At 51.1% G+C, this 24,217-nt stretch overlaps 1 protein-coding gene across 4 annotated transcripts in view; it reads right to left on the bottom strand.

Moving 5' to 3' along the window:
• Window positions 1-24,217, bottom strand: part of SCHIP1 (schwannomin interacting protein 1) — a 149,304-nt gene that overhangs the window by 101,537 nt on the left and 23,550 nt on the right. For 2 of the 4 annotated variants that reach the window (XM_070509739.1, XM_070509738.1), the window contains one exon: window positions 16,853-17,572. In XM_070509739.1, the coding sequence (XP_070365840.1) occupies window positions 16,853-17,554 (702 nt within the window). In that variant the 5' untranslated portion in view covers window positions 17,555-17,572. Of the gene's footprint in view, window positions 1-16,852; window positions 17,573-17,773; window positions 18,013-24,217 lie in introns of those variants that run through there. The other 2 variants (XM_014830249.3, XM_070509748.1) reach the window with 2 other exon arrangements.

Here is a 24,217-nt window from a genome sequence, read left to right as displayed (position 1 = left end):
CCTTCATTCCCCGAACAATGGCCCTGTCTTAATGCACATGCAGAGCCCAGGGAGAGAGGGCTCTGGCCGGTGGGCCTCCAGAGCACGAGTGTCCCTGTGGTAGGGCCGGGTGCAGTCAGTGGTCCCCATTCCCTGGCTCTCATTCCTGGTTCCTGGCCATGACCACCCCTCTCAAGCTGAGGCGATTATTCTGCTCACTGTGGTGGTTTTAGTTCTTATTATAAATCAATACATTTGCGTTGATATTTCACACATCAGTTTGGTAATTTTGGTTTATTTGGGTCTATCCCTGAGACATAAAACTACCTTTCCCATGATCACACAATCTGTTTCTGAGCCACGAGGCTAAGGGCAGACCCTGGATCACAGAAACAGGCAGTTCGCAAAGCATGGTCCCCGGGCCAGCTGCCTCGGCAGCCCCGGGACTTGTCAGAACCACAAGCTGTGGAGCCCAGCCCAGCCCAGCCCTCCTGCACCACGGTGGTGGAGGCCAGCACTCTGTCCAGCAAGCCCTCCAGGGGATTCTGAGGCCTGCTCCTCCAGGAGCCAGGAAATTGAAGAGACACCATCATATGTGGATGGGTGGGGCACAGATGGTTAAGTTTGTGTGTCAACTTGGCTGGGCCGTGGTGCCCAGTTGTTTGGTCAAACGCCAGTCGAGATGTTTCTGTGAAGGTGTTTTTTTAGATATGATTAACACTTAAATTCATAGACTTTGAGTAAAACAGAGTACCCTCCACACTGTGGGTCAGTTTCACCCAATCAATTCAAGGGCTTTAAGAGAAGAGACTGAGGTCCCCTGAAGAGGAAGACCTCCGCCTCCAGACGGCCTTTGGACTCAAGACTGCAGGACCAACTTGCCAGGCTTTTCTGCCAGCCCGCCCTGTGAATTTCAGACTTGTCCAGACAAGAGCCAATTCCTTAAAATAAATCTCTCTGCACACGCGCGCGCACACACACACACGCATCCTATTGGTTTTGTTTCTGTGGAAAGCCCTAATACAGGAGGTTCACAGGTTTAACGCATGTGTCTACATTAGGACTAGGATTCTTTCTACCTGTTTTTTTGTACTGTATGCTCAATGCCTAGCACACAGTAGGCTCTCTCTATATTTTTGATGAATGTATGAACTGTGATATGACTGAAAAAGGGAAGTGAAAAATTGGGCCCTCAGAGGGGGCACTTAAAAACAGCCAACCCTGAGGACACCTCCACTAAGTTCCTGTGAGCAATAAACCTCTCCTCGGGAACCTTCCAGAGTGTATAGATGAGCCATCAGGAAATCACATCCAGGAACTGTGTTTAGGTTTCCTGAGTTTCATTTCTTACAAGTGAAGGCACACTCAGCAGTTGGCAGGCCATCCTAAGACTCTGTCCTCTGCACAGGACCCACTGTTTTAAGTGCCGTGAGCACCGCAACTGCATGTCGTCATTCTGTCACGCCCTGTATCCAGAGCACACTCTTAGAGTAGATTCTTATCAGCACACAGTTTTCCTGGAAAGCGTGAAATTGAAAACTTAGTCTCAAATATTGACTATTTTAATGTCTGCCTCAATACACTAATCAAAAGCATGCGCTTTCCTGAGTGGCAGGAACAGGACTCAAGGTCAAGGACACTTGCACACTGGACGCTGGGTGGGGCAGCTGACTAAGAACACAGGCAGGGCCTGGTCTCCAGGCTGAGGGAACTGTTCTGAACACAGGTGGAAAGTCATTCTGATTAGACCCTTGGACACCTCTGGGATGGTAATTCTGTCTGCCACGTGAAAACAGAAGAAGTAAACATTCCTCAGCTAAGCTTCTCCACTGCCCCAGCGGAGCCCAAGGCCCAGGTCACTGAAGCCATGCCCCATTTTCCGTGCTGGCTGAGCAACTCGGCCTGAGCGGAGGGAGCTGGTCCAAGGGCCGAGAGTGGCGAAGTGGCAGAAAGGAGGACTCGGGGCTGACAGCACAGTCCTCAGGTTGATGTTTGAAAGCCCAGTAAAACCACAAAGATGTTTTCTTGGAGGGGAAAACCACTAAGAAGCAGTGCTCTCCCTTAACCTAAAGAAGCAGAACTTGAGCAAAGGGATTGGTCACTTCGCTCTGCATCAGCTTAGCTCACTGAGCGTCAGCGAGGGGCAGACAGGGGCAGGACAGGCGGGCCCGCAGGCCTGAGAGCACGAGCGTCCTGTGTGGGGTGGTCGGGATGGGAACCAGAGGAAGGGGCCTCAGCAACTTCTGGAGTTTACAAGACAACCCAACCCAACCCAAACCCATCCCAAACCCAAACCAAACCCAAAAAAAAGGGCTGGAGGCTGGGCAGTTCATATCCTACACTCAACCCAGATGGGAGCTACTCAGAAACAAATGCCAGGTATTTGCTGCCGAGTTTAAAAGTCTTCAGGATAAAAATAATTGGACGTATAATGAATCTTATTGACAGGAAAAAATGGAATGAAAAACTATTTTCTTTCAGCAACTAAGCAAAACATCTCATTTCTCTCCCATAGAGAGAAAAAACTGTGTATTTTAAATGTTGACTGTTTAAAACAACAAAAAAGAAAATACACACACAACAAAAATATAGATGTATTGAAATTTCCCAATCAAATGAGTATCACAGAAATAAGCCTGATGATTTCAAGCAGTTTGTTTCCTATAAACCAAGTTTATACGTGAAGCTCAGCATCTGTGAAGGAGCACGATATCCCAGTGACAGGCAGCGCTTTTGTTTCTGTGAGCCACGGTGTTCAGTGGGGACTCTTGATGTTTTGTTAAAACTTCTGACTAACATCCTCTCTTATTTGGATTGATTAGGAAAATATATTTTTCTTTTGTCAGAGTTTGGTTGCTTTTTAAGGAATTGCTTGTTTCAAACTACATCCTTATATTGTAGCACTCAAGTTTGATATCTCCTGTGTAACTCTCAACTTGCCCGCTCCCCACTTCCCGAGAAACCCAGGGCCCTGCGGGGTGACTCTGTACCGGAGCCAGCCTCACACACCAGCGTTCACCAGGGTGAGGCCACTGGCTGTCCACCCCTGGCTCTGAGTCACTATTTAATCACTGTGCAGTTACGTGGGGAGAAGGAAACATTCCATCTCCCAATAACATGCCTTTAATATGAAAAAAGCTTCCATTACATTTATGGAAGCCTGGTGACGCTTTTTGGAAAAGGTATCAAATTGAGAAGTTGCACAAATCTTCTGATATGGCATTTTAAGTGTGCTGCCATTGTAGGTGTATAAACTGAATAATAAATAATTGTAATTTTTTTAAAGTATTAGGGACCTTTGGGTTCACTCTAAAACCTTTTCTTTTTTCTTTAATAGATAAGGGTGTTTAGAGAAAAACCCACAATGCCACTGGTTCATAACCTCTAGCCCTGGTTCAGTCTCCAGGTTACAGGGCAAAGCAGCCAAGCTAAGGAGAAATTTCAAGTTGGTTTTTTGACTTTTACTTAATATTAAAGCCTTCAGTTTTGTTTCTGATTGAGATCTGTGAATAATTTTCTCAGACCCAGCGTGATGCTATGCAGCCTTTCACTCTTCCCTTGATTCTATAGGGTACCAGAAAGAAGGGAGGCCATCAGTTAAAGGACCAGAGCGCTGGAGACGGAGGGCAGACACCCCCACTCCGGGGCAGCCTTGGGCTCCACCCCACAAGAACGTTTCACGTGTCTAATGTAGGGACCGGGCCTGTGCTGGAGACGTTTCTGCCATTTGAAGGAGACCTGCAATGGGGAAGGTTCAGGCATTACGTACAGCGTCGAGATGAAAGGAAAGCTGTGGTGAGGGGAATGCTGGAAAGTGACTCAGCGTACTAAGTATTTAAAATGCCTTGGCACAAACGCACACCATTCGTCTCTTTCATTCCTTCCACCAACCAAGGACCAGACGAAGAGGTGTGGACTCGCTCAACCAGATGACATGTGGCAGGAAACATTTTCACTTCAAAGTCGCCAAGCATCCTTCGCATTTAGCAGCTCCCAGTGTGGATGGGCAGAGGAGAGGACTTCCCTTCACCTCAGCTCCTGGGATCCACCGGTCCTCCTCTGACACCATCCTCACAAGTCGGGGGGGGGGGGGGGGGGGGGGCGGGGGCTTCTCCATGCTCCTGGAGCTGCCCGCATGGCACTGGGGACGGAGTGCTCACCTGGCTGGCATCAGAACACCTGACTTTCTGTCCTCAGTGCCGTCAGCATCTGGCATTTCAACGTCCCTGCCCCATCCTGGGCTGGTGTGCCTAAAGCTTCAGATGAGTCACAAATAGCTCATTAGGAAAAAGGCTGAGACCTGTTTTAACATATTCCCAGCCCACAGCATCCAGCAAACCTAATCAGAAAACCCCACAAATATGCCAACCCCTTTAAACCCAAATACTCAAGAAGTTCCTGAAGCCTGAGAAGTCTAACATTAATTCACTACTGCATCCAAAGAGCTGCTTCCCACGAGTTTCCTACAAGGCTCCCTTCCCCACAGAACCCCAATTCTCTGGGTGCAAAGGAATGGCATTTCAAGCACTGTACCTATTATTAAACTCTCTGCAGCACAAAAATTTTTTTAAAATTTACTAGAGGAAAATTGCAAAGTGATTTTATTGTTTAAAAGACAGCTTTTACGAGTGGCGGAGGCACGTTCCATAAACGAGGTACAGACTCCAACGCCTGCGGCGTGTCTGCTAGGAAACAGTGATTTTGGTCAGGCGTCTCCTGGCCGATTTCCACACACCCTTCCACACCCTGCCCCCCCCCCCGCCGCTCGCGCCGGGCCGCGCCGCCCCTCCCGCCAGGTGTCCACGCAGCGCGCTCCCCCAGGGGCCTCTGCAGGTGGCCGCGCCAGAGGCTCCGAGGCTCCTGGACCTCGGATATTAAGTGAGCGAGGGAGCTGCTGCATGGCCGTCTCCCTCACCCGGTCGCTATGCTATCGGCGCAGAGCACAGCCCTGCCGGCGCCCTCGTGTCCAGCACAGCGCAGAGCTGAGTCAACGACTGTCCAGCGAGCAAGCACATGAATGGGCAAAAAACATCACCGGAGGCAGTGGGCTCGGCAGCAGCTTGAGCCCCCTCTGCTCCACCCTATCCAACCCTGTCCCTCCTCCTGGTCCTTTCAGTCACTGTCCCTTTTGCTAGACATACTGCCACGGGGGAAGCCACTGCTGAACGTGGTCCCAGGACTTCTGGGGTAAAGCCCTCCGACGCCCACCAGACGGCAAGGGCCCCTGAGGCATGCCCCATCCCGTCGGGGCTGCTGGGGCCTCAGGACCCACGGGCCCATCCTGCACAGGAAACGACTGACGAGGAGCAGCTACCTCAGGGCCGCGGGCCGAGGGCAGGAGGGCACCGACGAACCCCTGCGCCTCCGCTCCCCCGGGCTGGACCGCCCTTCAGGCCGACGGGCGGGGTGCGGTGTGACGGAGCCGCCAGGGACTGGGACGGGCGGACCGATCACTAGGGGAACGCGCGGGGGTTGGCAGGGGGCCTGAAAAGCAAAGAAACAAGGCCGCACGCTTATGTTCGAGTGAACTTTTAATTAATTCATTAAAGAAAAGTTCCTGCTTATGAAAAGTTCTGAAGCAGCAGCACGAGGTTACGTATAAGGAGATGTTGTATACCCAGAGATTAGAGACAGTCAGCCGTGGCCGGAGCCATTAGCAAGACAAGCCGTTACTGGGGGACGAAGGTCAGAGGGGCTAATGCTGAATGTGTGACGTCGGGGCTTCCAGCTGAAGGCGGGAGCGCAGGCCCGAGTCAGAGCCCGCACCGCGGAGCCGCGCGCCCCGTCCCGGGGGGCACTGGGCCCAGCGGACGACGGGCGGCCAGCGGACGGGCAGGGGTGGAGGGGCAGGGGCGGCCGAGGACGGGCAGGGGCGGCCGAGGACGGGCAGGGGCGGCCGAGGACGGGCAGGGGCGGCGAAGGACGGGCAGGGGCGGCCGGGGACGGGCAGGGGCGGCCAGCCGAGGGGCAGGGGCGGCCAGTGGAGGGGCAAGGGTGGACAGCCAAGGGGCAGCGGCGGCCACGGCCGGGCAGCGCCACGTGAGCGCCTGCGCGTCCCCATCCTCCGCCCAATGTGCGGCGCGCCTTCCCACGGGGTTACTGACTCAATAAAACGATGGAGACAAAAGGACGGCACGTTTTAAGGAAATTCTTGGCAGACATCATTTTGTGGACTGTGCTTTGTGGAAAAGCTTCACGTAAGCAATTTTAAAATATAGCTCTTGCTCCAAAATGAATTCAGAAAGTCTACCCTTTAAAAGCTCAGAGACTTGCTACACTTAGACTATATAAAAGTGGTTTCTACAAAATAAGGAATGTTTAGAAGGCAATCTTTAACTCAGATTAAGAACATGACATTTATACCACAACACTAGCTGTTTTTACCCCCAACCATAAGGAGGCTACTACCACTATTCTGGGCCACGTCTGCCTGCTTCCAGAGCTGGCCCATAACCACTTCCTCATACAAAGTCTGAGCTGCATCAGGAGGACACATCTGGACTGGCATCAGAGGGCACTGGGGTGACACCCGCGACTGCAGCTAAAAGCTGACATCTTAGCTCAGTGTTTGAATCTTGGTAGTGACACCACCCTATGTGGTCCAGTTAACTTTGAGCCTTTCCAAGGCCACCGTTGGTACCCTTAGTTCTGGACAGTGACCCCATAAATGGGTATGAGGGGTCACAGGGGCAGGGAGTAGAGTGAGGGTGTGTGACAAGACGCCCTGGGCAGATGAGCTGTGAGGTCTGTGAAGGATGTCACAGCGGCACGTTTGGTGTATGGCACCTTGACAATCTCCTTCGATTTGTGTGGTTATTTCCTCACCTGTAAACTGAAGGGGGCTGGGCCAGATGGGCTCTAGGGTCCATTCCACCTTTGATATTCAAGGATTCTGTGAAAGACTCAAAAACCTCTAAAGACTTCTATCTAGTGATATTGGGCCTAAAACTGTCATGTGTGAACTTGAGTCACAAGTCAAGAGACTGCCTGCTGTTGTCAGTTAGGGTTTCTGATTTGAAGCAATAAAACCAACACCAGGGCTTAAACTCACAGCATCAACAGGAGATGGACACAAGCAGCAACTGGAAACATGAGAAACCAAGCGAGGCAGGAAGGATGAGGAAACAGCAGCCACACCGTGTCCTTCATGGGAAGGGTTCAGGTGCAGCATCACAGCAAGGCCTCCGACCGCTCCTGGCAGCCCTGGGGCGCGCCCTCTGGAGTCAGTCCCAGGGGAGCTCTTCCACCGGCACAGAGCCGGGGGGGCAGGACCTGGGGCTGAGGTTCCCAGAACGTGAGTCAGCCACTTGCAATTACCCTCCCACCAAAATCACACCCACAGGGAAGAGGCAATTCCCTAAAGGAAGCTGGCTCTCAGGAAGGGTAACGCGTGCTGGGCACAAACCCATAAACACCCAGCACAGGAGGAAGAACCCAAGAATACAGAGGTCTGTGATGCCCACGTGTCCGGTCCTCGAGCACAGCATCCAGTGAATTTCAAGAGTACACAAATTGAAGCAGCTATCCAAAATATTTTGGTCTAGACAACACTCGGTTTTCAATCTGATTATATGGGTTTTGCTGAAAGAAATGTTTAGTTAGTAGTATCATAATCCACAATACATTGAACACGTAATTAGTAAAAGAATCCTGGGAAACGTAACAAACCTTAAGAGGAAATCACCGACCCTGTCAACCAAACCAGGCCATCCAAAGGCAGAGAATGAAGACCCAGGAAACCCTCTTACGAGCATTCACTGAGGCACGGGGACATCCTTCTGTTGCTGACAAAACCACACCTGGTGGCCACTGGTAGTTTAGTTTGGAAAATTTGGTCAATCAGTCAGTCAGCAAATATTGAACATTCTGATATGCCAAATTCCTTTCCTTTTCCATTTCTGCAAGAGTCTCAACCTCTTTCCTCATCATTCCCAACCTGTGAAATCTCCCAAATGCATTCATGACTTAGCTCTCATTTTACATCTTGAGTGGCATTTGTTCCCTTGTCACTTACACCTCCCTTTAGTCAACTGTAACATACTCCCTTCTTCTGGAACTTTCATACCACACACTCACAGAGCCTTCACAATTCCACCCAGTAAGAAGGAAATTCCCAAGGCCAAAAGCTGCTCTCTGGTTAACAAGAAAACAAACGAAAGATTTCGTTCCATATCGGCGAGCCAAATAGCATTCCAAAGGACAGTGACAACTCGCAGCCGCCCACAGCCCACAGGAAAGCAGACGAGGGGCGAGGATGCATTTATGTCTCCACTCTGAGCCCCTCACTGCCGCCCTCCTGACTGGAGGAGCGGTACCCCCCGGGCCTGGGCGTGGGTTTCTCTCTCCGCCTGCCCAGCTCCTGCCCCTTCCTACAGGCCCCTTTCCCACAGCGGCCGCTGAAGGGTCCCCAGGGGAGGGACTGAGGGAAAGCACCCTGGTCTGCAAAGTGCCTTTACACAGCAGACACGCGGGCAGGATTCTGCTCAGGATGCATGTTCACTTGGGGTGATTCTGTGGGAAGTAAGGGAGATCATGGGGGGACCTCATTCTCTCCTCTCTCCTCAAACCACAGCGACAAAGATGTATTATTTATTACCTTTGTTGAACAGTTTTAATACAACCTTTTAATTTTAAAAGTCAATGTAAATTTAAATTAAGCCTGTAGTTTAGATAATAATATTGTGCCAGTGTTCATTTCTTAATTTTGACAAATGTCCCACAGTTATAAGGATGCTCTGTGACCATTTACTAGTAAAAGAGAGTTCTAATTTGGCTTCCAGTGCACTCGAATTTCTGTAGAGGTCTCACTCAAGTGTTAGGACAAGCATAACAATTGTATATTTGCTTTGTTGAGCATTTTCATACGAAACACAGGAAAAATAAATCTCAGGTTTAAATCACTATACCACAGTAGAGCAGATGTTCAGAAAGTTTTAAAATTACTGCTGCCTAAAGCTGTTCTTCCACAGCGAGATCTTACTTTAAGGGCTGTCAGGGTCAGACCGTAGGCATTGCGGGCTGGATAACAACTCTAACAGGACAGCGCTGGCTACATAATTTAAGTTCAAAAACAAAATCCCCATTGTCCTCTCTCTTACTCCTTACAGAACCAATTCTAGAGGGGAAAGAAAAAGGACACAGCACTTGAGATGTCACTGCTCATAATAAAATGTCAGACCAGATCGAAATGGACCAAAAATTATGTGAGATTGCACAAAGAAAAAAACTGCAATTTTCATAAGTGTCATAATTTTAGCTACTGGTGCCATGAGGAGAAAACCAGAAAGCTGAGTTGGTTTTGAAACTATTTGAAAACGTGTTATTTTTATAGGAGCAGAGATTAGCCTTCAGTTCTTTTCTAAGAAGACACTGTGCCAGGTCCCCAGAAGTCCAGGCCCTTCTTACTTGGGAAACACGTTTAACACTATTATGTTGCTGGACTTGACATTAAAAATGCTCTGGCATTTCATAACACAGCAGCTTCTCTGGTTCTGTTTTTATTTTTTAATTCTCTAACCTCAAATCTAAATTTACAACACTGCTGGAGATCTTAGGAATTATGAAGAAATTACCTCACTCCCTTTAAACTTTTTTAGACAGCAAAATTCTTTCCATACATGGCAAACCAAGAAGGACGCAGAATCACGTTACGTCCGTTTAGTAGCTTTCCTGTTTTGTTCCAGGCACGCCCACAATCGATTCGCGAGCAAGCGGACCCTGGCCACAGCTAGCTGGCCAGGGAGAGTGCCTGTCTTCAGTCTCCACCACCAAGTGGTCCATGAGGGGGCCTGGCCAGGAGCCCTGCCACAGGTGCCCAGTACTAGGTGAGCCCCTTTCTTCTGGCCTTTGAATTGGTTCTTACACAGACAAGCAACCTGCATGCGAGTAAAGGGGGAGACAGGGGCAGGCTGAGGACCGCAGCAGGGGGAGCCCCGAGGAGGAAGGAAGGCGCACGCACTACGGAGGGAACAGGACTGGCTTAGCTGCTGTGCCCACGGAGGTGCTCACAGACAACGGCTGCCTAGAGGCCTGGCCGTGAGGCTGGTGATGGTGCTGTGTTCTCTACCCTTCCCCAAGCACCCCGAAAACAAGCCCCATCCACCGGGCAGCGGCCCCTCACCTGGAAAAGCCCAACCCACAGACTTTCTTGACAGAAACTTTTCGTAATATTTTGTAAAATACAAAACAACAATTCCATGAATAACTAACGCTTATTTCTCCACAGAAGAGTTCTAAAGGATCAATCATCTCTGTTAGGACACAGGCAAGTCCTAACAAGTCCTCTTGATGTGATGAATTTGCAGAAATCAGCTGCTGACTAATGCACTGCTTCTTGTCATCCATGAAAACCCAAGCTTTCCTTGGTATACCATGCTAACATCCAGGGAAGGGAGAGTCACAATCACTTTCATGAACCATAAATACTAAGGAGAACTTTGAGAAATGGAAGGAAAAACAATAAAAAGATGAACAAGATATTGCTGACGATGGATATATCAAAAAAGGTGATTCAATAACAAATACATAGAAAATATTTGGGTGGAGTTGCAGGGGTATCAGTAAAATACACAGATACAAGTGGCAATTATTAGGAAATCTGATATACAAAACTAGACTAAAGAAAACTGGTAACTCTTTGCTTCCAGTAAGCTTTGCTTTAATACAACCTCACGGCAGGTAGACGTAACCAAAAAATATCTTCCAAGTACGTTTAACCCCATCGACCTGGCGCTGATGCAACCCTAGCTGAGCTCATTCCCATCGCCGGGGCACGTCCTGGCCTACGCCACCACCTTTTGAATTATACACGCTCCATGAAGAAAACGTCATGAAGGTAGGAAAAATGTGAATAACCTAGAATGACACAAATATTGAAAAATAGCTCAGGTGGAGAGAATAAAATAGGTTAAGTATACGCATGAATGAAAAACAGAGAAAGACAAGTGAAAAGACTGGGGATAGAACATGCCTGACATAACTCTTTAACAAATATATAAGGAAAATAAAATTATTCACAAAAGTAAAGTAGTAGCCAAAACCAAAACGCCACCACAACCAAGAGCATGAGAAACAAGGAGGGTTCTCACAGGTCTGATGAGACCTGGCGGGTGGAGGACAGTGATCGCCAGAAGTGTCCTGGACCCGACAAGAACCAGTGAGGGCGCAGCTCTGCCTGTTTCATGGGAACGAAAAACCCAAACACATTCCCCTCTCCTGCCGCCCACGTCCTACTCCTGTCCTCACCGCGCTGCTGAGGCCTGATGTCCTAACGGAGACTATGTCTGGGCTACCTTTCTTTCTAATCTTTTCTTGGCATTAAAAGTGGGACTTGTGAGGCAGGTGACTTGAGGCTGGGTCAGGCTGGGCTGAGAAAGTTGGGTGAAGACATTTAATCTCCACAGACCTATCTCCTCCTTTGAAAATGGTAAGGATTTGATGAGATGACCTCTCAGATCCTTCCTACCTTTTAAAATCCTGTTACTTTTCTATTAAAAATCCTCAATTTCATAATTGACACTTGAATTTCTACAGAAGTTGTGTGCAAAATAACCTCTCAGTCACTCACAGTATAAAGTGTCATCTGTCCGAACAGCTCAAGGAGCAGAAAGCAGCTAAAGAGAAGCATTTGAAAAGGCTTCTTGTTAAAATACTTAGGACGGAATTTCAAAAGTAGGAAAACAAAACCGTCCATGTCTTTAGGTGCAGAGGTCCGGGAGTAAAATACTTCTATTTTAAAATGCAAATGTAATGTCACAGATAAGCCTTTAAGAAAGGACCTGGAATTACTATTGTCAGCACTAACAAGAAAGTTCACAGTGTAGCAGCTTTGGGTAAATTTAAAAACTTAACAGCAAGAGTGGGACAAAACAATGTCACCAACCAGATAACAAGCACTCATCAAATACCTATTTCTCAGGCAGTGCCTGAGCCTATATTATGTATGTGTTTGAGAGGGGCGGAGGCATTTAAAATGCCTGGGTAGAAAACAGACATACCCAGGAAAAGATAATTGAGAATACAAGACAATGTCACTGAGAGAGGCTGCAGCAAGAGTCAGAACCTGACAGGTCTGGTCTGAGTTCTGCCAGGGGAGACATCAGGCAGGTCCCCGACCCTTGCTGGGCCTCAGTCTTCTCATCTCTAAACTGAGAATAATAACTGCCTTGTCCAATTGTCAGGCATCATGAAGATCAAATGTGATAAGGAACATGAAGACACTCAGAACTTGAAAGCCTTTAAAACTAAGCACGAGGAAGCGGCACACAGTGGAGTAGGAAGTTCAGAAGGGAGGCTGTGCGGGGCCGAGACGAGCGGGTACAGCTTCCCTAGGAGGTAGGCCCTGAATCAGGGCGGGCCTGGAGAAGCAGGTGCTGGGCGGTTTCGTGGACATAGCATCTGGACCTGCTACTGAGCAAAGGGCTCCCACTGGGTCTTCCCGAGTGAGAGTGACCCGCCAGGCAAGGATCTGGAACTGAAAGTGTGGGCGGAGCAGAGAGGGAGGGAGGAAGGTACCATGATAATGAGGGTGAGATGTTCAAAGAGCCCAACGAATGTCTGATGAGGATATCTGCATCTGTTTTCCAGATATGCACCCTGAAGATTTTCCTTAGGATGCTTTAAAGGAGCACGATGTGCAAACCAATTGCTAGGCAAAGATCTCGTTTAATCAAACTACAACGTTTTCAAAAGACTGTTCCACCAGAGGATGAACCATCTGATGGTAACTTACATGCACACACAGCCTCAGAACTTGTGGTTTACCTGCAATCTAATTTTTTTAAACCCAACCATACTTCTTTCAGGTCTTGAGTACATACTAATAGGTAGAGCAGCCCTTGCCGTTGTTAAAAATCAGCATAAACTAGAAAAGCAGGCAATGACGGCACTAAACATTTCAAGGTCAAAGGCTCAAGCACAGAATCCATCCAGCCCTGGTAATTTCTGGTTATGGTTAAAAAAAAAAAGATTTTCAGTGTCACGTAGTGTTCTCTAACTCACAGGAATGAGCGATAACTGCATACCACACAGAGCACGCTCCCCTCTGTGTCCTGGGCTGCAGACCATGTAGCCACACTGGCTCTAACTCTGACATCAAAGGCACCAATGCCCAAGACTGGCCTTTCCTCCTTAACTGTGTGTGATCCTGGAGCGCTCCCACACGGGAGGCGACCAGGACGGAACTGCGAGGAACACCTGTATACCAGACCAGTGGGGGGCCGGCCACCTGGAGGGGGCACTTCTGGGAGCAGATCTGGCTGTTGGGTTGAACCTCTCCCCATCGCCACAGATGTCAGACGTTGGTGGCAGGCACACTGAGCCACTGGTGATAAGGCAGTGGGACAGAGGAACCTGCACCAAGGCTCCACATCAAGGTGCAAGTTGGGCTGGGATGCAGGTTGCCACAGGGCAGCAGCTCTGAGAAGACGGCAGGAAGTCAGGTTACCAGAGTGACCTTCAGGACTCCTCAGTCCTCCAGGCCCTGCAGCAATGGCGGTTCCTAGCAGCATCCAAACTCATGCCCTCCACTGGCACGAACGGACAGATGGGCTGCTTAAACCTTTCATAAAGAAAAGGTCAGCCCTAGGTTTTCAATCCCATCCTAATGTTGTGTGTTTTTAAATTTGCCTCTAAATCTTCCCTGGTTATGGACGGCTGACGGTCAACCCATTCTGAGCCCTCAGTCCTTCCCTGAGTGCATCGCTGCAGGAGAAGAGAGGCGCACTGGACAGGGAGCCGGGAAGCCTGAAGTCTGCCACAGTTTTACTCAGCAGAACTCAACGTTATTCCATTCGAACCAAACCAAACCCTGTCTGTGGGAAGAGGCTTGTCAGCACGGGGATCTGGATCATTTCCCAGGTGACTTCTGTCCTTCATGCTAAGGAAGTATAAGAGAGCACCAGCCATCGGGAGGCCCTTTATGCTATTTCAGGGACGTGGGAGCTCTTTCCTTTCCTTTTATTTCAAGTTATCTTAAGCATTAAAAGGAGGAAAAAACCTAGTCTGGTGTCAGAAGAAAGGACAAAACCCCTTTTGTAGGTTTCTTGCTGGCACCTTAGGCAAATCACTTCACCTCTCTGGGCCTCAGTTTCCTCAACTGTAAAATGAGAGAGGTGGCTTAGGTCTAGGTGTGTGGGCCTTAGAAACCATTCACTGGTTATCTGAGACCCCACTACCTGCCAGGCACTGTCGCAGGCTCTAAGACAGCAAGCCTTCCACAGTCCAATTAGATTCCAGAGAAACTGAAAGTGGAGGAGGACCCAACAAGACACTGTCAGGCAGTGACAAGCACTGAAAATACACACGGAGGGCCTGGGCAGGGGTGGAGCGCTGACTTCACTCTAAGGAGTGTGTCAGGGATGGCCTCTCTGAGGAGGCGAGAGTTGAGGAGAGTGGAATGACGAGGAGCCAGCCCCTTCATTCCAAGCATGGTAACAGCATGGACAAAGCCTTGAAGTAGGAATAAGATTTGGTTCTCTTCCCAGACCCTCTTTTTCATTTTAGACCCGCCCCCCCAGTAATATGCATTAATTCCATTTAAATGTACTTACACATAACTTTTTAAAGAGTAGCAAAAATATTTGATCTGAACTACTCCTTCAAGACAGCCTTTCTCTTCTACACAACTCCTTTGTTATTCTGTCCTCACGGTTATAAATTCTCCCACATATTCCAGGCAGGAGTGAGCAGGATGTAATGCAGTGTTTTCCAAACTTTTATGACAGTCACTCACAGTGACAAAGAAATCTTACATTGTGACCTAGTGCATACATAAAAACGAAACACAAGTTTTAGAAAGCCAAGTTTATTGCAACTATCTGCAAGGCACTGTAGTACATTCAATTTTTTTTAACGCCAATGTGATTTCATGGGTAACTTATAGTTTGAAAAACAGTATTCTAAACCAACATTGGCTACGAGTTCTGTTCAAAGAGGAACCAAAACATGGAAAACTTCAATATGAAACAGTCTCAAAGGCCACCTTCCTCTCTCCCTTTTTTCTGTCCACATTCCTGCCTTGAAGCAGTGGGACCCAATTCCTCTGTGTGGCTGATGGAGGAGATGCCCAGAGGAGACACCTTCAGGGGGGCTGGGCGGGGAAAGGAAGCCAATGCATACGGTTCACAAGACGAGGAGACACCTTTGGTTTCAAAGATGGCCCAGGAAGGACAGGGTCACAAAGTCTTCACCATAGCAAGAAGAGAAGGGGGTGTGTGCTGGGGGGCTGCCAGATTTCAGGTTCCTACAGGGTGTCAGCCTGCCCCCTCCTCCCTCACTGGAACTCCAGTCCCACGTGGCAGATGTACAACTGCAACTCGTGCAGCGCACCTCGCAGCAGCTCACACAGAGCAGACGGGCGCTCAACAGCACTGTTAGGAACTTCTCCATAATGGAGCTCGTTGTCACCGTCAGACCCTAACTTTGCTAGTATATCCAATTATTACATTTTCCTAGGATGTATAAATGCCATACAATAGTAAACGAAACTCGTTTATCTTCAAGTCATTGTTTAAGCAGGGAACTCAATCTGCTATTTTTCTCAAGTACTCAGTGGGAAAAGGATGTTGTCTACTGCAAGGTACCAGAGACAGTGTTGGCTGCAATGGAAAGAGGCCGTGTCTGCTAGCGGCCACGGTAAACAGCTGAGATTAACACGAGTGTGTTAATTTAATAGGTAGTTTCTCAAGGGGCACTAACCAGTGGGCTCTGTCAGCCAAGGGCTCACTGTGACAGAAACGGTGCCAACTTCTCTGTGAAATGCACCTACCGTCCTGGCCCCAGAAGTCAGAAGTGCATGCACCCAATTTCCAGTAGCCACCGGGCCCTGGAGCCGAAAAATTACCCCTCCAAGCAAGCATTTCACACACGGCCACATGGACAGAGAGCAGCTGGTCCAGACTGTGCCCTTCAGCCCCATTTACGGACATCATTAATGATTTCAGATTACAACTGTTGCTTCATCTCAAAACAGTGATAAACAGGCGAGCTCCCTTCTTGATGCCTTTAATTCTTTATCTGCTCTCCTCACAGGAGCAAAAGAGATGGTGAGACAAGCGAGAGCCTGCCAGAGCTGCTCGTCACAGACGCGGCCTCCTTCCTTCCCTCTCTTTTCCGCCCCAGCACCCTCCCTCCGGACTTCCCGAGATGAGGCAGTAGCCTCCGGTAAGGAACTGAAGTGGCTCCTCATCAAAACAAGGAGGGACTCGCCACAGAGGGAGTGAGTCAGGCGACAGAGGCGAGAACCCCTCCCCCACCCCAGCAGGTCAATTCACCCCGTTCCCCCGGGGCAACAACAGGTCGCCTTTCAGAAAGGAAGAAAGTCTTAGGGGAGGGCGGTCAACCCACTCAAATTAAGCAGCATCCGCGTAAAAGCGAGATGGAGCAAACCCTGCTGCCAAACCGGAGGTGTGGGCGGGCGAGCGCTGCCTGTGCACAGGGACAGCCTATATACGGGCGAGACATCAGTGGCAACGAAGGGAGACCCACCACGGCTGACAAAGCCACAACCATGACGACTTGAAATATCACCCGCAGGCACTGCCTTCGGTGCCAAAATCTCGGATTTATTTTCAGGCAAGTGACTCACAACCTCGCCTCCATCAGTAATTCCATTAAAATGAGACGCCGGTTCCACTCACCCGACTTTCCACTGCCTTCTGGCGGCCCCCCCGCCCATCCTGCAAACCCAGACAGCTCCCAGACTGAGCAACCATACGCCAGGGGAGCAGGAGACAGACAGGCTCTCCGGCCCGGCCCGGCCCCTGGGGGAGGATGAAGGGGGTCGCAGGCGGGCGCGCGGGGAGGGCGCGTGTGGGCTGCGCGCGGGGTGTGTACGTGTGTGTGCGCGCGTGGGCACGCACCCCGGCCAACTTACGGAGGTGGAGTTGGTCCTTGCCTGGCCCTGGTTCCGCACCTCCTGCTCCCGGAACTGCAGTCCAGCCAGATGCTTCTCTAGCGCCTCCCAGTCCATAGGAGGCACCGGGGGCTCCTCTGGGACGCACGTCCCGCCGTCCGTGGGCTGGAGGCAGAGGCCCCCCGCTGCCGGGCCTGGGCCGCCGCGCCGGCCCCCTGCCGGCTGGGGCTTCTGGGTCGCCCGGCGGGGGCCCCGGGAACTGCTCGGCCGGCCGGCCACCACCACGTTGCCATTGTGCCTGAGGTCCTGGGGGTCGTGCGGGTGGAGGTTGCCGTTGGGCACCGGGGGTGGCATGGCGGCGGTGGCGCTCCTGCCCCCGCCGCCGCCGCCACCGCTGCAGGTCCTGGCGCTCACGTCCCCCGGCTCCCGGGCCGGACAGCGGTCATCCCGGTACCCTCGCCGGTCAGGGTCGTCGTCGTCGTCCTCCTCCTCCTCTTCGTCCTCCTCCGGCGCCCACTCATCAATCACCTTCTTCTGGTAGACCGGGAAGGGCTCCTCATAGTCCTCAAGGGCAGACACCAAGTCCAGGCTGCCCCCCGGCGACGACGAGGATTTGCACTCGGAGCAAGGGGTCACTTTGGTGGAGTTGGACTGCGAACTGGCGCGGCTACTGCTGCTGCTGCTGCTGCTGCTGCTGCTGCCGGCGTCACTGCCTAGATCCATCCCATCCTCTCGGTAATCCTGGGGGAGGAGGCAAAGAGAGTGAGCCGCCGGGCAGACCTGTCCGGCGCCCGCCCCCCGCGAACGCCCCGGCCGGGGCCCCGCGCCCGCCTGGCCCGGGATGCGCCCCTAGGAGGCCTGGGAGCGGAGCCGGCACCAGCCTGGGCTGCCCTTAGCCCGCCGCCCTCCCCTACCACACCAGACTGCCCCCCGGGAACTAACCCTCAAATTAGCAAGGGGGGGGCCAGCCACCAGCGCGCACACTTTCCAGACGCGGGGCCCCGGGGCGCGCGTGGACTTTGTTTTAACCATTTTGAGCCGGGCGCGCCCCTGCACCCCGCCCCAAGGATTCTCCGGGAACCAGACACTTTCCCGGAGAATTCTAATTCTCTGGGGGCGGGGACCGACGGGAGGGTGGGCGGCTACTAATTTCGCCCCTCGCTCGCGGCGCCGAGACCACCCCCCGCCCGCCCGCCCGCCCCCGGCGGCGGGAGCCGGCTCGCGGGCGCGCCGAGCCTGACTTCCTGAGGCCCCGCCGCGGCTCGCAGGGCTCGCTGCGCCCCCGCCCGCCCCTCCGCCGCCCGCCGGAAGGCTCTCGGCTCCGCCGGGCGGGTGCCCCGCCGGCCCGGGGGAGGAGGGCGCGCCCGCCCGGCGGAGCTGGTCCCGCCACCGAGCATGCCCAGAGGCTGCCGGGCGCGGCGCCGTCCGCTCGCCCCGGCCCCGCGGCTGCGGGCGGGGGGGGGTCTCGGCGGAGGCCTGACGGAGGGGGCGCGGCCGCCCGCGCGCAGAGCCGGCCCGGCGGCAGGGGCGGCGCCCCGGGCAGGGGGTGGCTTCCCCGCGACGCTCGCATTTCCTGGGCGCGCCCCAAGCCCTCTCCGCGGGTTCGTCCCCGCCGCGCCTCCCCGCACCGCCAGCGCGGCTCGGCGCCCCCTAACGCCCGCAGAAGTCCCCGAGTGACCGGGGAGGAGCCCCCCCGCGCACAGACACAAGCCCACGTGGGGGCCTGCGTGACGCGCGCTCCAGGGTCGTGCACCGTCGCCGCTGCCGCCGCCCCACCCCCGGCTCCGGTCGCCTGGCCGGGTCCCCTCCAAGTTCAGGCAGGGGGTGGAACCTGTTGCTGGAGCTCACGTTTCTCCCCTCCTGGCTGCTCGCCGAGGACGACCTCCAAGAGTCGTGGGGAATGGAGGGTCAGCGTGCGGTGGGACTGATACCTGGCCTGGTGGTGGAGAATCTGTTCTAAACGTTTGGACAAGGCTCCACAGTCCCCTTTGGCCAGCTCTAATCCAGGAGGCGTTAAAAGAAGGGAAGAGGTGGATATCGGGTGCCATGGTCCTGGCACATTCGCTGGCTTTGCTTCCGTTAAATTTTTCAGGAAACTGAGTCAAAGAAACCTATGCTGGGTTTTTCAAAACACACTGGCTGCCTGAGTTTGGCAGCTCATCGTATTAGGAACAAGGTTCCATGAAATAAAAGAAACCAACACATAAGGTGTAGATGGGTCACAGAGCACCGTTTTTATGTTTGTTTTTTGGTGAGGAAGATTGGCCTTGAGCTAATAGCTGTTGCCAATCTTTCTCTTGTTTCTTTTTTTTTATTGAGGAAGCTTGTCCCTGAGCTAACATTCGTGCCACTCTTCTGTTTTGTATGTGGGATGCCACCAGAGCCTGGCTTGATGAGCGGTGTGTAGGTGGGCACCCCCACATGCGAAGGGGCCACCAAAGCAGAGCACAGGAACCTAACCACTCCCCACCCACTTGGTCCCACAGATCACCTTTTAAGGATAAAGAATTTCCTGTGAGCAAACCGTGCTGACCTGTCAGAACTGGGAAACTAGGAAATGCCCTCTTCTCTGGTGATTACGAACAACAGCATTTAAAACTTAAATGTTCTCGCACGCACACAAAAGACCAATCTGTGAGGTGATGGATGTGCTAACTCACGGGGGACTCCTTTCACAATGTATATGTGTATCACATCATCACGTTGTACACTTTAAGTATCTTACAATTTTATATGTCAGTTATAACTCAACAAAGCTGGAAAATTAAAAAAAAGAAAAACATTTAATTTTACAACAGATTGGGGAAAACCAGTTTTTCTGAACTTGTAGATCAGGACCTGCTACCAATTATTCCCAGTGGATCCCAGCCTGGACCGCCGCCACTCTGGCCTGGCACCCTTGGAATGCTTGGAATTCTTGAGTAGGGAGTGGCCACCAGGCTGACATTTCTTCTAGGTCCCAATCAGGGCTTGGCGCAAAGACCCTTTGTTTAAGTGATTTCAGGCAAGTACAACTCTCTCTCTCCTCGGTGGCCCGAGCCAGGGAAGAGAAGCTAATCTTGTGCCTCCTCTGAAGCGGCATCTTACGAATGGCAGGAACAGGGGCCTGAGCAGGCCTGTTTACAGCTCTTCTGTAAAACAGTGCTGATTATAACCTAAAATGTCGTTTACAGGAACATCTGTAAGCAGCCTGCCTTGTGTTCCAAGTATGGTTTGATTTCGAGGTTGCTGAGAAGCCCTGGGTCAGCTAGCTGCCCCTCTGGGGTGGAGGTGGCCTGTGAACCATCAGAGATGTGGGTAGGAAGCACTGTGTGCTGGGAGCTAGAGAGCTGCTTTCCAAGTCACCATGGGACATGGCCTAGGGCCCAGAAGGCCCCCTGCTCTGCAGGACGCAGGCAGACCGGCGAGCAGCTGCGCTGGGCACGGGGAATGGCGGTCTCTGGGCAGTATTTAAACGTTAGGACCTCCTTCCTCAGCCTCCCAACGCGACTCCCTCCTGGGCCCGGCTCATCCCCTGCTGCCCAGATGGTCTGTGTTCAGGGAATGCAAAATAAGGCCTTAGAAAAACATGTGGCAAGGCAAATCCACTGCCAAAAATGCAGGGCATTTCAAAGCCAAATGGAAACATCTTTGAATTATCTGTCCTTGTAAATTATTTTGTGACCAGATATTCTGGATCAGATGGGAAAGTACCAGGTTGCCTTTGTCTTTTCTCTTCACACAAGGTGCCTGGCTAGCCCAGTTTCCATTCTGTCTCCAGCTTTCCATCTCCTGCCAAGAACCATCCCACTCTGGAACAGAAAGCTCTGCCAACTCCTAGGCCGGCGACAGTCTACAGACACATCCAGCAGGAGAGAGAGATGATCTGCAAAGTGATGGAAAGCTCCTGTCTTCCTGTTTACAGGACGGTGTCTCCAACTTAGAGGCTTGGGCCCGACAGACTTAGATTTGTGCCCTGCAACCTTTGTAAATTAGACATCAGAGATGTGAGGCGAGTGGCTGTCATCCCAGGCCAACACCTTCCTCCGTCCATCACAAGTCCTGTCCCTCTTGAATGTCCACTGTTCCCACCCAGTCTGGACTGCCGCATCCTGAGGCTGCTCAACAGTCTCCTGCTCTCTCTGCCATTCTCCACATGCAACCAGGGCGTCTAAGTGCAAATCTGAGGAAGTCTCCTGCTCTCTCTGCCACTCTCCACATGCAACTGGCGTCTAAGTGCAAATCTGAGTAAGTCTCCTGCTCTCTCTGCCACTCTCCAAATGCAACCAGGGCATCTAAGTGCAAATCTGAGCAAGTCTCTCCTGACTTCATTAGAACTCCCAGGGCTCCTCATTGCCCTTAAAGGAACTTCTACTCATCCTGTAAGTCTCAGGTTAAATGTCACTTCCTCCTGGAAGGCTTCCCAGATTCCCTCTGCCTGTCCGAAGTGGATCTGGTGACTTTCTCCGGCTCCCATGACACTCACTGCATTTATTACACACACCATACGAGGTTGCTGTTGAATCGCTTATCTTCTCTACTAGACTCAAGAAATTCATTTTATATCAAGACCTAGGCCACAGATACATATAAAAATATTTTAAAGTTTCATAAAACTCTTATTTCGTAAAATTCCATCCTAATTTATTTGAATAAAATCTGATCACACTTTGCCATTGACTTCACAACCCTTAAATGGGTCAGGGCTCCCAGTGTGAAAAAATACTCCAAAGTCTGGGAAGGGAGGAGCCATTCCTATCTTGTTCATGGTAACTGGAATGGAATAGGAGCTTCACTGATATTTGTTGCTGGAATTATTAATAATAACACTTAGTTCATTTAATCCTCAAAAGTCCTGTGAAGAAATGAGCATCCCCATTTATAAGTGAGCAAGCTGAAGGCAGTAAGGTTAAGTAACTTGCCCAATGTCATGAAGCTGGAATGCTGGGTGGCAGAGCCAGGATTTGAAGCCAGGGAGTTTGGCTTTGGAATCCTTGCTGTTGGTCACTCAGCTAAAAGCTCCATACTCCTTGGTCCAGATGCATATAGATGAATTTACCAAGCAAAGATGTCAGAAAGGGTCTCCTTGCAGCAACCTCAGATGGGTCTCAGTCTCCCAGCCTGCAGAGGCTCCCTGGGCAGTACTTCTGTCCATGTGGAGAGGGCGGCAGCTGGCAAGAGCAGCTGTTCCCCTCTGCTCACATGTGCTGCCTCCTCAGCTGTCACCAAGTCCAGCAATACTCAGCAAGCTGGGAGATTGAATTGTGTAAAGGAAGCGTAGAGACACCTCAGGAAAGGAATTTCACACTGTTGTGAACTACATAAACTCATGCCTTAAGTTCCCCCCAAAACAAGTCCTTTAAGAAGGTGGCCACCGTGAGATGGATATTCACTTTGTCACGGATAGGAAACTGTCTGGAATAATTCTCAAAGAGCAGGGTTAAGGTCGTGTTCCTTAGGGGTCAATGTGATTTATAGGATTTTAATCTGTAAAGGCAACATTTGAGAAAAGACATGATGAAGTATTTAAATCATAAAGAGTATGAATAAGTGGGAAAAAGATTTATTTGCAAAATTCCCAAATTAATTCTAAAATTATTAGCCCTAATGCTGAACCCTCTCTAAGTGGTGACATTTAGAATAATAAAGAAATGGCTGGCAAACCATTTCGTCTTTATTACATGAATCACCAGCAGGTCGCATGCAGTACCCAGACGCTCTCCTATTTCATCTCCCGCTCCGCCTGATGTAACTACATGGGAAAGTTTAGCAGCACTGTGGGCGAAGGAACGTGTGGCTTTGCGTCCAGCCCTGCCTCTGACCAACTCTCTGACCTCACTTTCCTCAGGAAGGGGCTGGACTGCATGATCGCGGTGTTCAGCAAAGAGTAAGAAGGAATTGAATGAATGTCTAAGTGAATGAACTAAAAGGCTTCTTCTAGCTTAAAGGCCCTTTGGATTTCATCCTAGAAACTATGGGAAATATGGTATAAAGATGTCTCTGAATGGTTTCACCACTTTCCTTAGTGGGAGAGGTAAGGTTGGTTCTTCCACTCATTCAAAACCGAGGCGTGTCTCCTGCAGGCAGGGTGACCGCGTGCTGTTTCTCCTTTACTCCTGTAGAGCGGGGGCCCGTCCTAACTGGTGAGTCTGTATGTGTAGAAATTTGGGAGCTGCATCCTATATGCCCTAAAATAATTTTTTCTTTCATTCACTTATAGACCTATACTTTGATGAAAAAAAATCCCTTAAAAAACACTTACATCTTGAAGGTTTGATTCTCTAGAAAACCACAGATTGCATTTGTTTTCCTCAATAAAAATGAAATGGCAAAATCCAGGCAAAACTCAGCCCTTAGAAGATAGTGGCAATGACCTATTTCCCAAACCTGAAACCAGGACACTTGGCCTGACAGACGACAGCTCACGGCAGCTGGACGAGCGCATGTTTGACGGGGGATCTCCTGGAGAGTGCAGCGTTGGGCGCTGAAGCAACTCTCCCCAGAGCAAAGGGACAGAACCTTATCGGAGAAGGCCACACAGAGGGTGCCAGCGAGGACCCCAGCACGTGGCCGCACAGCCTGTGCCCTGTGCAGTGCAGGGGTCTGTGAACTGCGTCACAGGTCCTTGCAGGAGACACCGCGTGGCACGATTCGCCTGGATGGCGATGCCCAGGGCGCCCCTGGAGGTGGTCAGTGCACAGCAGGGCACAGAGGCTCAACTGGGAATTCCGCTGGTAGGAACTTTGTTCTCTATTGACAAGACTGGAAGAGGAAGGCTGCTGTTCTTTTCCTAAAAAAGTCATACTTCAGGCTGGATGGCGCTGACAAACAAAAATTCAGCTTATCTAAACTCTCCCAGTCCTTCTTTTTCCAGAGGGTTTCTGTCATGTTCTACTTTCCTTAAGTTCCTAGCAATTCTTGAAAACGCAAGTCTGTAAAGAACTCTGAATTTACTCTTTGCGCTTCATTGAAGGGCATGAATTCCATAAAAGGCCGTTTAGGAGAAGCTGGGAAGGGGTGTGGATGGACGCACTGCAGGAGCACTGGGGTGGCACGAGCCCCACTGCACGTGACCCAGGACCGGATGGGCTCAGCGCCTCGGAGGCCGCAGGCCTTGTACTTGGAGGGGCAGCGCTCGTTAGAGAGGAACCTCCTTGCAGGATGCTCTGGGAAGTGAAAGCTGTTCTGGGCGCTTCTTGACATGACTTTGGAAGCATTATAAAATCAGAAAATAGCTGCTGGCGTTGTCAGCGCCACGCAGGGAGGAGGGACACATGCGAGGGTGAGGACGCAGGCGCCTGTGGAGGGGCTCTGCCTCTGACTGCACCGCCTTCACGGGCAGGGAAGTCCCTGCAGCAATTTGGTCCCCTGCCTCACTATGGCGGGAGGGCTCGTGAAGCGGTCAGA

The sequence above is a fragment of the Equus asinus genome, chromosome 5 (genome assembly GCF_041296235.1).
Source record: "Equus asinus isolate D_3611 breed Donkey chromosome 5, EquAss-T2T_v2, whole genome shotgun sequence".
Taxonomy (NCBI): domain Eukaryota; kingdom Metazoa; phylum Chordata; class Mammalia; order Perissodactyla; family Equidae; genus Equus; species Equus asinus.
Note: the sequence above shows the minus strand (reverse complement) of the source record. Positions and strands in the feature narration are given on the sequence as shown.